General features: G+C 29.6%; 1 protein-coding gene across 1 annotated transcript in view; it reads right to left on the bottom strand.

Annotated features, from left to right (window-relative positions):
* Positions 1-17400, bottom strand: part of LOC136979143 (GRIP1-associated protein 1-like) — an 87418-nt gene that overhangs the window by 22863 nt on the left and 47155 nt on the right. The window contains exons 17-21 of the mRNA XM_067275073.1: positions 15126-15257; positions 14576-14678; positions 8212-8339; positions 8025-8135; positions 1066-1168 (exon numbers count right to left, since the gene is read on the bottom strand). Of these exons, the coding sequence (XP_067131174.1) occupies positions 1066-1168; positions 8025-8135; positions 8212-8339; positions 14576-14678; positions 15126-15257 (577 nt within the window). The remainder of the gene's footprint in view (positions 1-1065; positions 1169-8024; positions 8136-8211; positions 8340-14575; positions 14679-15125; positions 15258-17400) is intronic.

The raw sequence follows: 17400 nt of genomic DNA on the forward strand, positions 1-17400 counted from the left end.
ATAATTTTTAAATCCCTCGTGTCACCTTTGTCATATCTTTATCTCCTCTCATCTAAAAAGAGTGATGTAATAGAAATTAATAAGTTTAGTAATAGGACTAAAGTACATATTCGATTCAACTAAAAATTTCAGTGTATATTGCTGGCATTTTTAACATGCATAATGCATATTTCAGGCATTTTAATGTGCATATAGCAATGCATATATCTAGTATTTTTACACATTTATATGAGCATATTTTCTGATTTTACATGAATAAAAGTCTGACCTTTACTTGTATCTAATTAATTAATAACTCTGAAAGTGAATATTGGAAGGAGTTTAGGTAGAATAACTGATAATGCAACTGCATAATAAGTAGGAGTTGTAGATTTGAATTCATTCTGAGTAGTTACTTTGTTTCCTGAGTATTCTAAGTTAAAATTAAAAATTAATTTATTTATAATTATTAAATTTATCATGAAATGGCAGCTTAACTGCCTATCTATAGCGAAATTACTTTGTTTCAGATTATTAATTAGCCCAATAAAAATCCAGCAGATTGTTTGGTATTACTAATGTAATTGTTGTGTTTATGTTTATTATTATTATTATAAAGTTAAAAATTATAAAAATGAATTGAATAAGTACAACAGCAGCCAATTGTAATTACAGAAACTTACTGTTATATTATTTTCTTTTGACTTTATATAATTTAGAAACACAGTTAGAAACAGCTTCTTTAGTTATATAGAACAATTCATAATTGAACTGTACATAACTACTGCTCTGATCATGTTCAAATTATAATACGATACAGATAAACTTGTCCACAGTAATAACAGGAAAATAAAAAAAAAACATAAAGCAAATATCTATACAGTATTATGAGAAATATATATATATTCAAACTTAAAATCTCTTTTAATCAGTATGATTGTGTTTTTCAAACAAATTAGTTAAAAATTAGAGAAGTAAATTCTATTGATCCTATAAACAATTAGTGTTAATTCTTGTAAAGTAAAGAGTATTCTGATTCAGAGAGCAATAGTTTAAACTCAATATAATTTACAATAATATACTTACTCGGTTCACCACCTCTTCCTTCCATGCAATAATATTGGATAATTGATGTTTTCTTCATTAAATCTTCAGCCATGGCAGCATTACTCATTTCTAAATGATTAATCTGATAAAATTAAATATTCAGATTTTTATATTAATATTTTTAAACTTTAAATTTGAAAAATTCAAAATAATTTTGATTTAAAGTTATTCAGTATCATACAAACTCATAATACTGTATTGTTGCTATTAGAAGTCCATCCCTAATTTTTCTATTTCTTTAGTTAAAACTGTTCTAATAAATCTCTTTTTGGTACCTAAACAGAGTGTATTACCCATTTATGATTTACCTTCTAACCTTAGGATATCCCCATTATACTACAATACGGTATATTAGAGTAATTTATATTTTAATATACAGCTATTCCCCCAGTATAACACTTAGTTCTGAAAAAGTGCCATGTTATGCAAATCTGTGCTATACAAAATGTAGGGTTAAGTTCCAAAAGTTAACAAAATTATACTATTTCTCATTACTAAGAGAAATATGGTTATTAAACAATAAATAATTACATTCACAATCAAATGTATTGTAAACATCGTAAAACAAAAGTAATTTTCTTTTTGGCAAAATATCACAATCTAAAAAAAAAAAAAAATTGATATTTTAATTTTCTTGTACAGTGGAATCTTGGTTAAAGACCAAATCTGTTAACGAACTTTTATTTTACAAAAATTTTGTCTCGGATAATGGACGAAATTCAGATAATGAATGTAACGGTTTTTTGTGTCAAATTTTAGTTGCTGTTAGGCATATGTGTGTAAGCATTGCTTTTCCAAGTGTTTGTGCTGAACTTCTTTTTTCAGTTTTGTGATTTATATATTTCATCAATATGGCATCCAAGAAAGAGAAAAGTGATAGTGACAATAGGAAACGACAATGCGATATGAAGGACAATGCACTATTGCATTTGAGAAAAATTTTGATTAAAAGTGTAAGACAATCAACTTTAGATCAATTTCTTGTTCCTTACCAAAAGAGACCTCAACTTGAAGAATCCTCCAATGAAGTGCTACCCATTATTTTTTTGGAGGGGAATTCTCCTTCTAAGCCTTAAGTTCTGTATATCTCCATTACTCTGCCACCAACTACAAGAAACGAAGGTATGTACAGTACTATTTTATTAAATAATGTTTACATGTTTGTTGCTGTAATGATAGATACTACGTTTTCCTATGTTTTCATCAAAGAAAATCTACTGTATTTTACAAATAAAATCACAAAAATTTTGAAGGCTAGAACAGATAAATTGTATTTGCATTAATTTCTATAGGAAAAATTGCTTTGGTTAATGAACTGAGTTGCGGAACAGATTAAGTTCATTAACTGGAGTTCCACTATATTTATCTAAGGGATCTTTATAAATTTCTTTATATGGAGATATGCATTTCTGAAGTTCTCTCTTAAACTTTATGCTTCTTTCAGTAGAACAATTTAGAAAGTAGAGTTCCAATTGTTTGGCCAAGTTTACCCTATCTTGCATGCTTTTTAGGGTGAAATTTTGAACCCCAAGGTTTTCATCTGTGTTATTGTCCTCTGAATTAATTTGGTCAATCTAAGATACCATTTTTACTAAATTTATTTCATAAAGCTCTTCTTCTTCCAATAGTTCTCAGATATCTTCAAGATTAATATTATTTGTGTTTGTGCTTTCTATTATGCTTTCTACTGGAAGTTTTGAACTGATTCTAGCCATAGATTTTTTCAACAGGCATTTAATGTTGGTGGTTTTATTTATATAAAAGACAAAGATATGAGATTAATACAAAATTGTGAACAGTTTTCTTGCCTTTAATACTTTGTAGATTTGTCATCTATTTTATTCACAATCCATTGCAGAGTACTTGATATAATGAGTTTTAAATGTGGTTGTGATTCCCTGATCTAACAGCAGAAGGAAAGAAGTTGTATTTAGTGGTAATAATATTATTTCAACATTCAGATGATTTAAATTTTTTGGGTGGATTTGTACATTATCAATATTAATAAAATTGTGAAATCAACATTTTTTTGCTTTAAGTAGTTTTATATATTTGAAACAAAATAGCTTAGAAACCATTTCTTAAATAAATCAGCAGTCATCCAAGCATTTCTTATTTGTGGTCCAATATATCGGTAAGCATAAAACAACATTGAAAATTTCAATATTGTAAGATCTGCAAGCAAATCTGAGACAAGACACATGCTTGCTTGAATAAAAAAAATTTGAATGACAGAGTTTACACTTAAAAATTGTGAGGTTTTGCACATGAATATCCTCAATTCTCAAATCATGTTAGATGAAACCATGTTATATTAATGCCATGTTGTATAAGTGAGAGATACCTGTATAATAGGGAATTCAAGTTTTTTCTTTAAATACTGGTAATCACTTTCTTCCTAATTGCTTCAATAATTTTTTGTATTGATTTAAATTATTGTATATTTATAGCAATAGCAAGAATGGGAACTAAATTTGTGGAAATTTTTCTATAAAAGAGGAAACAGAATCATTATCCAATGTGTTCCTGAAAAGAATTATCTTAAATCAGGAAAAATAACATATAGTAAATAATGGTTTTAATAGAAGTCTGTTTTGGAAAACATTTAAGTGGGCTTTTAATACAAACAATACAGTAATTATATTTTTTTCACTAAAATCTAGTAAACTTTATACTTATTTTAAGAATATAGAATTATTTCCAAATTAAATTAATGAACAAAAAATTCAGATTAAAACTTATTAACAATAAAAATAATAAAACTTGTAAAAGGAATCTCATTATTTTCAAAGTTTCTGTAATGAGATAAAATTATAACAACAATTTACCTATCTTACATTGATCGTGTTAAGAATAATAAAAAAAATATCCCTACACAGAGCAATCTCACAATCTCAGTGCTAATGATTTAAATCAAGTGAAAATTAATAACTTCATAAATTATGACAGAAGACAACAAATGATAAAGAAAAACATTTAATTTGTACTATTAGACTATAAAAACATTCTCTTATCTTAATAATATAACAAACAAATTATTTTTATTGAACAGCTTTAAATATATCATTAATTATTTTTAACTTAACATTCAGATGCATTCATAAATATAACTTCTATTCAGACAACAATGTTATTAATATCTATCCAAAATATGTAAGCATCAAATGCAGGCCTGGGAGTGCTGTTTCCCCTCTGAAAAAGTGAGTTAAAATACAGAAAAAGTGAATAAAAAGTGAGAGCAATAGTGACAAAACAAAGTGAAAACACAGAAGGAAACTCAGCAAAATAGCAGTAAAAATTGTTATTTTCTTCTTATTCTGTTATGGTTAAACATATTTTAAAAATTTCTGTATATACTGTAATACAGTAGCCACTCATTATATCGTGCTTTTTTGGTCCTCCAAATTTTAAAAGCATTTGAGTCAATAAATTTTAAATTACTAATTGCCACTGAATTTCTATTTGCAACGAAATATGGTATTTTATTTCTACTATTGTCCTTGAAACTACCACTGAAAGTGAAACAATAAATTCAAAAGCTAAATATGCAGAACAGGTGGATAGAATGATTATCATTTGTTTCCTTTTGATATAAAAGTTGTTTATTTATTAGTTTTAAGTACTGTCTCCTCCTTTACAACTTTCTGTAAATTTGAAATTTCACACGTTTATGTGAATTAATGGTATTGCATCAATTCACATAAAGGTGTGAAATTTTGAATTCACCACATAATGTGTAAGGAAAAGATTTCTTTAATTCTGAATAGAAAGTTCTAAAAATTTTTATACAGTAGTAACTTTATTTTGCTTCTTAGAGAATTTTTACTCTGTAATTTTATAAGTTTTGATGTTCTATTATATATTCAATATTTATTTTTTTAAATTTTCAATTACAGCATTTATAATTTTTATTGAAAAATATAAACTACACGAATTTCTAATAAGCGATTTATATAGTACTGTATAATAAAATCGCAATTGATATTTTGTTTTTATATCGACAGTATTTGTCTTTCAATGTCATTGTTAAAGAAACAATAATGCTAAATGGGTGTTCATGGTATCGATGTTTACATAAACGTCAATTAATTTGATATAACCATGAATAAAATTCAGGATTGAAAAACTAAGCTTATTTTATATCAGAAACACTTGCTGATGAAAGAATAGAGATTCCATAGCATGTATAATCTGTTTAGTAAAAGCCCAGAATTTTTATTACTCGGTTATATTGTGTTTTTTTCTGTCTACTGATAACGAGTGGCTACTGTATTTCCAGTAAACTATGAATACTCGAAAAGTCTTTGGCTTCTGTAAATAATCAGTCATGAAAGATAATGTTCTTTTATTAAGATTATTCTGGATGTTTTCAGCTTCCTTCATTTTTGCTTCCTCTTGTTTTTGAACACAACACTAATAAGCATCACACGTGCTGCTTGTACTTCATTCATGTTCTTGCTGTTAATAGCCTTCTCCAGTTTTTTTGTTTGCTGCTTCTAACAAAACTTGGCCTGTCGCATGTATTTCATTTTCTTCTACATTTTTCTGGTTTAAACTCAGCTGTGGAGGGACTAAACATGTATGACTAAAGCCCACACAAGGTGTGGGCTTTGGTCATACATGTTTAGTCTCTCATTAACAATCAAAAGTGAATTAAGCATTCTTTCCAACACTGATGCTCTATCAGGAGAAAGTGCCCAGCGTAAAATTGACCCTCTCTCTTATGGGAATGGGATTTTCAATGCTGATTTCACTAATTTGGCTATACTGGGATATTTATCATCATCAGAAACTGTTTATTTTTTACTGCTTTGAGATTTGTAAATATTGATTTCAAAATAAAACAATAAATCTGAAATAAATATATTCCAAATAATATAAGTAAAATAATATTTTATTAATGATTTCATAAATAACAAGGAACTTTTTCCTGCAGGTGAATAAAAACCAACATCGTTGCAACATTGTTAACCTTTTGGGAAGCATGTGAAAATTTTTCTCACAAGCAATCACATATTGTACTTTTTACAACACTTCAAATATTTTAATTTATTTGGTAAATTTTATATGTAAATATGAATTTACATTTTCGTTTACTTTTTTAGTCTCTCAATTAATGCGTAATTATAATCAGCATAAGAGAAAAGATTAAAAAATGGATATTTCACAAGTAAAGTAATCACACATTTTATGAAAATAATACTTACTATATGGAATAATTATACTTGTAGTCAATTTAAACATACATTTAGGAAGATATAGATGTGATTTAATGTTAACAATATGCTTTGCAATCATTAAAATAACTATTTAACTCAAGTTTATGTAATTATTTAAAGATAAATCAACCAAAAAAATATTTTTGTAAACAGCAACTCCATAACCCGATTGTTAATTAAAATCAAATAATCTGCCAAATTATTGGGCTATAACAAGGATAACTAAATGGTCAGAAACGAAATAATTTGTCTAGTGGTAGGAGGTTACACTACTATCTCGTGTTAATTTTAATAATTATATATTTTGAATTTAAAAGTGGCAGCAGTGTTGTCAGCTTGAGAGATTAATCCCTCCATGTAGTGTGTTTTCCCCTGCAAAAGGATTTTAGTGATTTTCTTAGAAAACAGCCAAAACACAGGGACGCTTAGAATACTTATTTGTAAACTCCGTAGAAGGAAATGCGATTTGGAAGAGGTAGATTTTGGTGAATAATGAAAATATGGCATGAGTACATAACTTTACTCAACACTGGCTTCTAAATTTGTAATGAGAAAGATTTTTTAAGCGCATAAAGGATTTTTTTACATACATGAAATAAATTTTTGTTTCCTATAACCTAACAACACTGAGCAGCAGTTGCGATTTTGAATCCTGCTCAGGACTGCGTATTTTCTTCCAGAAAATTCTATTCCAATAGTCTGATAATTTGGCAGATCATTTGGCTTTAAAATTATTTTTGATTTATTCTGCATCTTAATTAGGCATGTGAGAAAAGTGAGAGACTCCAAGGCCTGAAAATGCAATCATATGATGAATAATATTAATTTTCTGCTGTTAAATGTAATAATTCCATTTCAACATACCAAAAATTTTGGATGTTTCAACAGCTAGAAATCACAAACTCTGCAATTGGATATAAAAAGGTTGATCATCTGTTATTAAAATTTCAAAGTGGTGTTAAAAAAGATTGCACATCCAATCTTTATGCAGATTACCACAATGCATAAAGATCAAATTATAGCTAATTTATTGTTGAAGTGCATAATTTATTAAAGTGGCAAGCACAATTCACTATTCTGCAGTAGAATAAGTCTGCTGAATGGTTTTCAAAGAATTGAATACCAATAAGAAATGAATTTAGGAAACCATGTCATGTAATGACTTTCAAAATACATACAAACAATCAAATCCAAAATATTCTAATAATCAAACAATAAGGAAGGTTTAACTGTTTGGCTAATCATTTAACCTGATAGTTAATCCAGCCTTAATGTTTGATATATACTTTATCTCAAATTTCTAACATAACCACATAGCTAGTTATGAAAGTTATGAATGATAATATTAAAAGAGAGCTCTTATCTCTTCAAAAATATTTCATATCCAATCATTATCATTTCTATGTAAATTAGAAAATCAAAGTAAGAAAGTTATTTTAATTTAGTATATGTCAACTGAAGTGGCAGGGATATATGAATTTTGTGTATTTATTATTAACAAGTATTTGTTCAATTTATGTGCAATGATTTCGCACTAAAGTAGATTCTGGCAATTGCTATTACATTTTTGCATTATGTACGTTTTTTTTATTTCTTGAACAATTTCCAGTTTTATGAATTTAGTTATTATGATTACAAATCTTTAATTTCAACTATCAAGTCGTATGATATGACAATACTTGAAATTAGAAAAAATTTGTATATGTTCAAGTTACATACCTTTTCTTCTAAAGTCCATTTTTCTTCTTGCAAAATTGCAACTCTCTCCAGTAAATTGCTAGTTTCCTGTTCCAGATGTATAGGAGTGTTTCTTTCTGAAGTGTGATTTGGCTACAGAAAAAAGTAACATATAAAAAAAAAATGATTTTTTGATAAATTATTTTGTATAGTTTACAGAAAATTTTACCACTTCTGAAGCAGCTGCACTTTCTTTACTGCTATCTAAATTTCCACCAGACCATATACTCCAAGAACTTATACTACTGGTATCACCTTTTTGTTTATCAGGTAATTCTACTGACTGAAGTATGTCATCTATAATAAAAAAAAAATTATTTTATATTTAGAAAAAAAATTCTGTTAATAGCAATATTAATTTAATATAAAAAATAAATCTTTCAATCATGCTACAAACTGAGATCAGTCAAAAAATAATGCACCATCTGGCAACACTCACACATTGATGATGCAATCATTCTCAATTTTTGTGTAGTTGTAATGAACAATAAGGCAAGTGCAGTTGTGTTTGTTTGTGCACTGTAGATGACATTATTCTGAAGGAGCAAATGATCAAAATGGACAATGTAGATGACAAGTACTGTCACACATGATAATCAGCAATCATTCATCAAAATCAAAACATCAATAGAGATTCATGCATCACTTGTAGGATGGAACCAACACAATAATAGCCATGTACTATCTTCTTACTATTGCACAAGTTAACAATGTTCATATTATATAAACAAACTACTTCAAACAACCTTTACTCTGCAGTAAAATTAATTCTTTAATCTAACGTTTTCGGTTAGCTTTACTAACCCTCTTCAGGATTGCCAAAAAAATCGTTATTTCGAAAATTACGTTCGAAAAACTCTTTACAATTTAGAATGTTTTTAAACTTTCCGGCTGCGCAATCTCAGATCATTCTTTCACAGCTGCATACCGGCCGCTCTCCAAGCTGAAGGGATTCGATATGATTCTTTAAAATTAATGCTTTGTTCTTTTTCATTATACTTGTTAATACACCATGCCTCCGTATATTTAAGTTGCCTTATATTTGCCACTTTCTGTACAATTTTCGCATTGTCCCAGTTGATAGACACCTCGTCCGGATCCGCTATCGCATAGTTGGCTAACGCCGTAACTGGTTGCCTGCATCTTACATTTCTTTTATGCTCCTCTAACCTTACTGCCAGCGATCTCTTCGTGGCCCCTATATAATACAGCTCCGTACTCCTCCTTTTATCCTGCACTGGTATTCTGTAAACCCCTGGAATTTTCATTCTGTCTATGGGCGCTTTGTCGTTCCGTAGCAACTGAAATATAGTAGGGTTCCCTCCTGTATGCTACTTTTTTATTCTTCTCTATTCTTATTCTTCTATATATGTTGCTTAATTGAGCTCTATACTCCATTATGGTAAATTCTCCCTTTTCTTTACTCTCGTTATTACCTTTCTCTATTTCCTGCACCAACCGTTTTATTTTGCTACTCTTTATTCCTACATTTTCTGCTATTTTCTTGATGTATTCTGCCTCCCTTCTTGTGTCTTGCATCCTGCTACAATGCGTGTACGCTCTTCTAAGCAGTGCTCTGAAGGCTGCCAACTTGTAGTTCGTCGGGTCATGGGAAGCCCATGGTATCATCTCTGGAATGTACGATGGTTTACGATACACTTTAGTAGTTATTTTTCCTTCTTCCTCCACTTCTACATCTATGTCCATGAAATGTATTTTTCTATGGCTCTGCTGTTCTATTTCTAGTTCTAGCCCGAAGATATTGTTATTCATATCTCGACTGAATTTTTCCACGTCTGGCTTCTCGTTCCATATAATACATACATCATCTACATATCTTGCATACAGCACTATTTTTCCTTTATATTTACGCAATTTGCTACTTTCCAGAGATCTTACTACTAATTCGCATAATAACCCTGACACGGGGCTACCCATTGGCACGCCCCTATGTTGCTTGTATGTAGTATCTTCAAACTCGAAGAACGAAGAAAAAGTGGCTAAGTGCGCCAATTCTAGTACTTGCCTTCTTACTTTTGCTGCATTTTCTACTTTTTCTAACAAGGCAATGTACCCATCGGTAAAGTTGGAGCCGTGTTTTGGGCACTTGAGAGATTTTTTGTTAGAAAAAGTAGAAAATGCAGCAAAAGTAAGAAGGCAAGTACTAGAATTGGCGCACTTAGCCACTTTTTCTTCGTTCTTCGAGTTTGAAGATACTACATACAAGCAACATAGGGGCGTGCCAATGGGTAGCCCCGTGTCAGGGTTATTATGCGAATTAGTAGTAAGATCTCTGGAAAGTAGCAAATTGCGTAAATATAAAGGAAAAATAGTGCTGTATGCAAGATATGTAGATGATGTATGTATTATATGGAACGAGAAGCCAGACGTGGAAAAATTCAGTCGAGATATGAATAACAATATCTTCGGGCTAGAACTAGAAATAGAACAGCAGAGCCATAGAAAAATACATTTCATGGACATAGATGTAGAAGTGGAGGAAGAAGGAAAAATAACTACTAAAGTGTATCGTAAACCATCGTACATTCCAGAGATGATACCATGGGCTTCCCATGACCCGACGAACTACAAGTTGGCAGCCTTCAGAGCACTGCTTAGAAGAGCGTACACGCATTGTAGCAGGATGCAAGACACAAGAAGGGAGGTAGAATACATCAAGAAAATAGCAGAAAATGTAGGAGTAAAGAGTAGCAAAATAAAACGGTTGGTGCAGGAAATAGAGAAAGGTAATAACGAGAGTAAAGAAAAGGGAGAATTTACCATAATGGAGTATAGAGCTCAATTAAGCAACATATATAGAAGAATAGAATAGAGAAGAATAAAAAAGTAGCATACAGGAGGAACCCTACTATATTTCAGTTGCTACGGAACGACAAAGCGCCCATAGACAGAATGAAAATTCCAGGGGTTTACAGAATACCAGTGCAGGATAAAAGGAGGAGTACGGAGCTGTATTATATAGGGGCCACGAAGAGATCGCTGGCAGTAAGGTTAGAGGAGCATAAAAGAAATGTAAGATGCAGGCAACCAGTTACGGCGTTAGCCAACTATGCGATAGCGGATCCGGACGAGGTGTCTATCAACTGGGACAATGCGAAAATTGTACAGAAAGTGGCAAATATAAGGCAACTTAAATATACGGAGGCATGGTGTATTAACAAGTATAATGAAAAAGAACAAAGCATTAATTTTAAAGAATCATATCGAATCCCTTCAGCTTGGAGAGCGGCCGGTATGCAGCTGTGAAAGAATGATCTGAGATTGCGCAGCCGGAAAGTTTAAAAACATTCTAAATTGTAAAGAGTTTTTCGAACGTAATTTTCGAAATAACGATTTTTTTGGCAATCCTGAAGAGGGTTAGTAAAGCTAACCGAAAACGTTAGATTAAAGAATTAATTTTACTGCAGAGTAAAGGTTGTTTGAAGTAGTTTGTTTGTAGTAATGCAGCGTACAGTACATAGTTCATATTATATTGTAACTTGTTTATTCTGCTACAGATCCCTGTTTTGTTTTGTCAACTGGTTCTATTTTAATTGAACTGCACAATTTAAAAAAAAAAATCGTTGTTGTGACCTTTCAACAGAGAGAGGAGTGATTGAAATTTAGAACAAAAAATTATACCCTAAAACCTTAACTATAGGCCACAGCCTATACAAGGTTATATTTGTAAAATTCACATGACCTGTGCACAAGGATGACTAATACATGAAAAACCTGATTACCGATAAATATTGTAACTATAATATAAAAGAAATATATAGTAAAATTCAGTAGCTTCCCATAAAAACTAGAAATTTTATTTTTATAAAATTTATTTTAAGCTAAAGAGACAATAATTAACTCTAGTATACATAGCACAGTGAGAGTTACATAAATAATGCTATTCTTGATGATGTTCCTTTCCTATTGGTTTTTATTCTGGAGTTGTAACTTAACACTGGCTATAGCTGCATTCTATAGCCAAGGTTTCAGGATAATTAAATTTTTAATGAAACTCAGTAATAATGATGTAGAAATATTGGATATGTAAAAAATGCACAGTGAGGAAACCATTACAGTCAGACGTGTATATGAACAGAACAAAAGATTTAAACGTAAAAAAAAAAACAATGTAAAACGTCTTTGTAATCCAGAAAATTATGGTAGACGGTCTCACAGCAATTCTTGGTTAGAATTATGACTTTATTCTCAAATTGAACTACAAATGCATTTCGGGTTGGTATAATATATTCCAATCCCTCCTCAGTGTATTTTCAAGTACATAAATTAAAATACACTGAAGAGGGTTCGGAATATATTATACCAACCCGAAATGCATTTGTAGTTCAATTTGAGAATAAAATCATAATTCTAACCAAGAATTGCTGTGAGACTGTCTACCATAATTTTTTGGATTACAAAGACGTTTTACATTGAAATCTAACATACAGCAATCCAATTATATTGTAAAAAGAAATTTTCCATCATCTGTTATATATTCTTTCTAGTGAGTTAAAAATCTGTCATTTTATACTATATCAACAAAACACACTGTCGCAAAAAATACACACACATGCAGCTGGTAATAACATCCAAGTTTATATCAAACAGACACACATCCTCCATCACACCAACAAATGGTCTCATCTCAAGTAATTGGAAAAATTAGAAATTTTTAAAGCTGCTAGAAAGGTCTCTACCATCAATTTCAAAGAGACATATTCCATCTACAAAAATCTATTTTTGACATTGTCTAATAAATACTATTAATCCTACTCATCTAGATTTTTACATTTTTGGACTTGGGACCTCGAAATGTTGAGAAATGCAAAAAAATTCAGGGGTAATTTCTGTATGTATGGGGGGAGGCATGATTTTGTTCAGCCTGTTTGAAGCTTAATAGGGTAGATGTACCAGTTTTGGCCAGTATAGTACCAGTTCTGGCCAGAAAACAAATTTAACTTAAAAATATAATCACAAATGAAACAAACTTTTTATTGTTAACTGTGTGAACAGTTAACAATAAAAGTTTGTTTCATTGGATAGATTTGAATATGTGGTGATTATATTTTTAAGTTAAATTTGTTTTCTGGCCAGAACTGGTACACTGGCCAAAACTGGTACATCTACCCTAACTCCTTTTTATTGAACATTTCTGAAATTTTGCAAAGAGGTTTGTTTATTAGGGGGGGATTGATGCTATTAACTTTTGGTGATTAAAGGTCGAGGGGATGAGGTGATAAAGGGGGTCATGTGTATCTTCAGTAGGGTCAGACTTAATGACAATTTTCCTACTTATCAGCATTTACAATTTTTTTTATAATATCCAGCCCTACTCTGAAAATGAAGTTTTTTGCCATTTTATAATACTTAAAAATATAAAAATTTAAAAAAATAAAATATGATAACAGATGGCATCACCAAATGTTGCCAGAAAAGTTAAGCAACTTGTTGCTGGATTTTTTAAATTGTATATTCCATCATAGAACTTAACCTAACTTGATGATGACCATTTAAAATGATAAAAATGTTTGTTTAAGCATCAAAGTACTGAATTTTGGTGTTCTGATTATGCATTCTTAAATACTCACACTTTAAAGCTGATATGTAATAGTAATCAAATTCTGTACATGAAATGGTAATAAAAAAATAAAATATTTATTATAATATTTCCACAAGGATACATCATTGAAGAATAATTTCATCACAAATGCTGCATATTAGAAAGTTGTAAAGCCATCTCTGAAATTGGTCAGTTTGCATTCATTTTGAGATTGGTTTTATCACTTTCTAATTTGTAATATTGGTGATGAAACACTTCTTTAATGATTATCCTTCTGCTGTAATATCATAATGAATTATTTTTCACTACTATTCCACACTGGCTTTAAAGTATGTATGTCAAATATTTTGCAACAAAGTGTATAATAAAAATATTACAATTAAATGATATTTAAGATCATAGCAATTTGATTAGATACTAAGAGCTTGAGAATTTAGAAATTAAGTTAAAATATTTAGAGGTAATTAACATACAACATTATCCAAAACTTCTGAACTGAGGTTCAAGTTATTTTATTAAACAAAGAAATTCAAGTTTCTCTTTACTTCCATTATAATAAATATATATATAGTAACTTTTTTTATATTCCTGTTTAAAACAAAATATTTTTAACAGAGTTATGAAATTATGATTAAAAATTAAAATAATTTCATTTCATTTCAATATATGTATAAAATAATTCCATGTAAATTTAAATTATTAACCTTTTTTAATTTTATCACTTTAATTTATTCTTGCATTTATTAACAACTTCCAATGATTTTCAATAAGTTTCAATTCATTATAAGTTTCAAAACATATCTATCTATTTAGATGATAAATGAACACTATTTTAATTTTTTTAAATGCATTTGACCTAACAGAATTAAAGATTATTGACTTTTTCACTTATAGGAAAAGTACAACATTCATAAAATTATATATTTTTAATAACCTGTATAATTTCATTAACTAATAGTTAAGAACTCACCACATCTACCTTGAGGAGACTCATTTAATAATTCTTGTAATCTTTCTTGCAATTTTTCTGCTCGACGGCGCTCAACTTGTAACTGTCGCTTTAATTCTTTAACCTGTTGAATAATAAACACTCTTATTTATATACATATATATTCAGTCACTGACTTACAACAGCTAAAACTAGTATATTTCTAAAATCTGTATTTACAGTATTTTATTTTAAATGGACCATTTTGATAAATCTAAGTTTATTTTTTCAAATGTGTTATTTCTTTATTTTTAAGACAATATGCAAATATTTTGTGCTTACATTTACATTTATTTATTTGATTTTGGATTGACCACTTTGAATATATCTGAACTTTTATGTATATATACAATGCATTACTTTTATAACAAAAGAATTAAGGAAAATTTACTTTGATGTAGTCTGTTAAATAACAATATGTAACTTTGTATTTCTTACTATACTAAGTGTGCCATATGTATCTCAATCTAACAAACTAAGTTGAAGTGAAATTATTCACATAAATTCATACGTTATCATTTTAAACAGTTACCATTGATAAGCCTTTTTTTTCTTGAATTTTTCTTTCTTCTATTACATCTTTGGCATCTTGTTTCAATCTGATTACTTCCTCTTCAAGTTCTGACTTTTGTGCAGTAGTAACATCAAGCTGACTTGTCAGATCCTATAAAATTGTATACATTATAGAAATATACTTTTTCTTGAAACAAAAGTAATTTTTTTGGATAATATTTTAAAAACAACAGACACATCAACAGAGTTAGATAATTATCGAATAAATAGAAACAAAATACAAAAATATTACTAAACATTTCTCTGTCACATTATCCAATTAGTAAGATTTGCTAGTGATAATTAATAATGAACTCATAATCAATTGACTTTTTGATTAAAGGTGTATTTGATATATCTTCTCTCTTATACCAAGTAAAACACAAAAATCCTTAAATCAAAGAGGCATTTACTTTTAATTTTCAAAACAGAGATTAAAATATTGAGAAGATCTCATTCTCAGCAATCTCAAAACAACAACAGATTTTTAAACATTTTTAAAAAATTTGAGAAACAAGTAAATTTGTTTCCTTTGTTTTTTACTATTTGTTTTCAATTATCTCTTCTATAATTTTCAGAAGGAATCTTTACCATTGAAAATTTCTCTCTTAGTACATTAATCTGTGGTTCTAAATTATTCCTTTCTGTGCATTATAAGTTTTTCTAAAGAGACTAATTACAGTTGTCAACTTCTGATTGACTAAGTATAATTTTTCAAGACCCCATCAAATATTGAATTTTGCATCTTACCAGATTGCTACCCCTCCTAGTTATACTCCCTTAGAACCTTCTTAACATCTCATCATGATCCAAGAAACACATTGGAATTTCTAGTATGTAAAAAATTCCCATTTATTCCAATAATGAGATGCTATATTATATTAGGCATCTTCTAATGCAAAATTACTTGGCACAAATGGGACATTTCATCAAAAAGAAGTTTCACTAATTTGGCAGACTTGTTTAATCAATCAATTTTCAATCAAGAATGAGATTTCCTTGATAATCAGTTTGGACAACACATACACATTAATCCTGCTCAAAGCATTGCTCATCCTCCAAAACAGTCCTATAAACCAGTTCAGTTCTTTTTTTAATCCTTTTCTCATTGTAGGATGTAAAATGGATATTTTTATATGGACCAAGTAATTATATGCAACTATGAATTCTGCTTATATATATTTATTGTACATAAGAAAGTAGATCACTAAATTACTATTTAAATGTCATTCATAATAAACTGCACCAGCTTCAGTAAGGTCAAATATTTTTCTGTGGAATGGCAGTTGAAAAACAGCAACCCACTATCCATCTTCAGGATGTCATTTTTGCTTTGTACCTGGACTCATCTAATTCCTGCTTAAACTGTTTTATTGCTCTTTTTAAAAATTTTAATTTTATCATTTGTAATTTTTGTTATTTATTTATATATTTTATTATAGTTATTATTATATTCATTATCGAAGTAGCAGTAGCAGTAGCAGTAGCTTTATTCTCAGTTGTTATATGTCAACTTCAAAACATTTTTGACCTTAAAAATGTTTTGAAGTTAGTGAAAATTAAAAAAAAAAAATACAATAAAACATACATAACCAATATACTTGAACAGATATTCGAATTTCCATTGTTCCATTGCCAGTGATATTCTTTTAAAGGTTCAAATTCAAACTTGTAAAAATAAATACTTTCAACGGACACTATCTAATAAAAACTATTAAGTATAGTGTGAGAGTTCGAATTGACCGGCAAAATAAAAATGTAAATTAGTCATTATCTTGACATCAATAACCAAATTCCAAACCAAAAACTGACCCGTCTTAGGGGATTGACCGTACCTATCCCCTCCCCTCGAACTCGAAACTCGAAACTGAGTCACACTCGGAACTAAAGACAAAATTCGCTTATTGGCGAGAAAATTAACGAGGGGACGAAATAAAAAGGAGGGGAGCAAGAACCAAGGGGTCGTCGCTCGTAGTTCCCGCCTCTAGCCGGACTCGAAGCCTCTGCTCCGAAATTCTACAAAGCCACTACGCCAAAATTCTATGATCGAAGCCGCTACGCCACTACGGATTTTTGTATTGACTCTGTCATCCGACTCTAATACTTGTTGAGGTATGACGACCACTTGTTTGTAAACTCTCTCTCGGGTTTGAACTTTTCTATGTTAGTACGTAACATCTCTGTCAATGTTGTTCGGTGTAACTGTTCTTTAACGTTTCGTAATAAATTTTGTTTGTTGATTTAACTGGTGTCAT

Source organism: Centruroides vittatus, unplaced genomic scaffold (genome assembly GCF_030686945.1).
Source record: "Centruroides vittatus isolate TY-2023 unplaced genomic scaffold, ASM3068694v2 contig_1154, whole genome shotgun sequence".
Lineage (NCBI taxonomy): Eukaryota > Metazoa > Arthropoda > Arachnida > Scorpiones > Buthidae > Centruroides > Centruroides vittatus.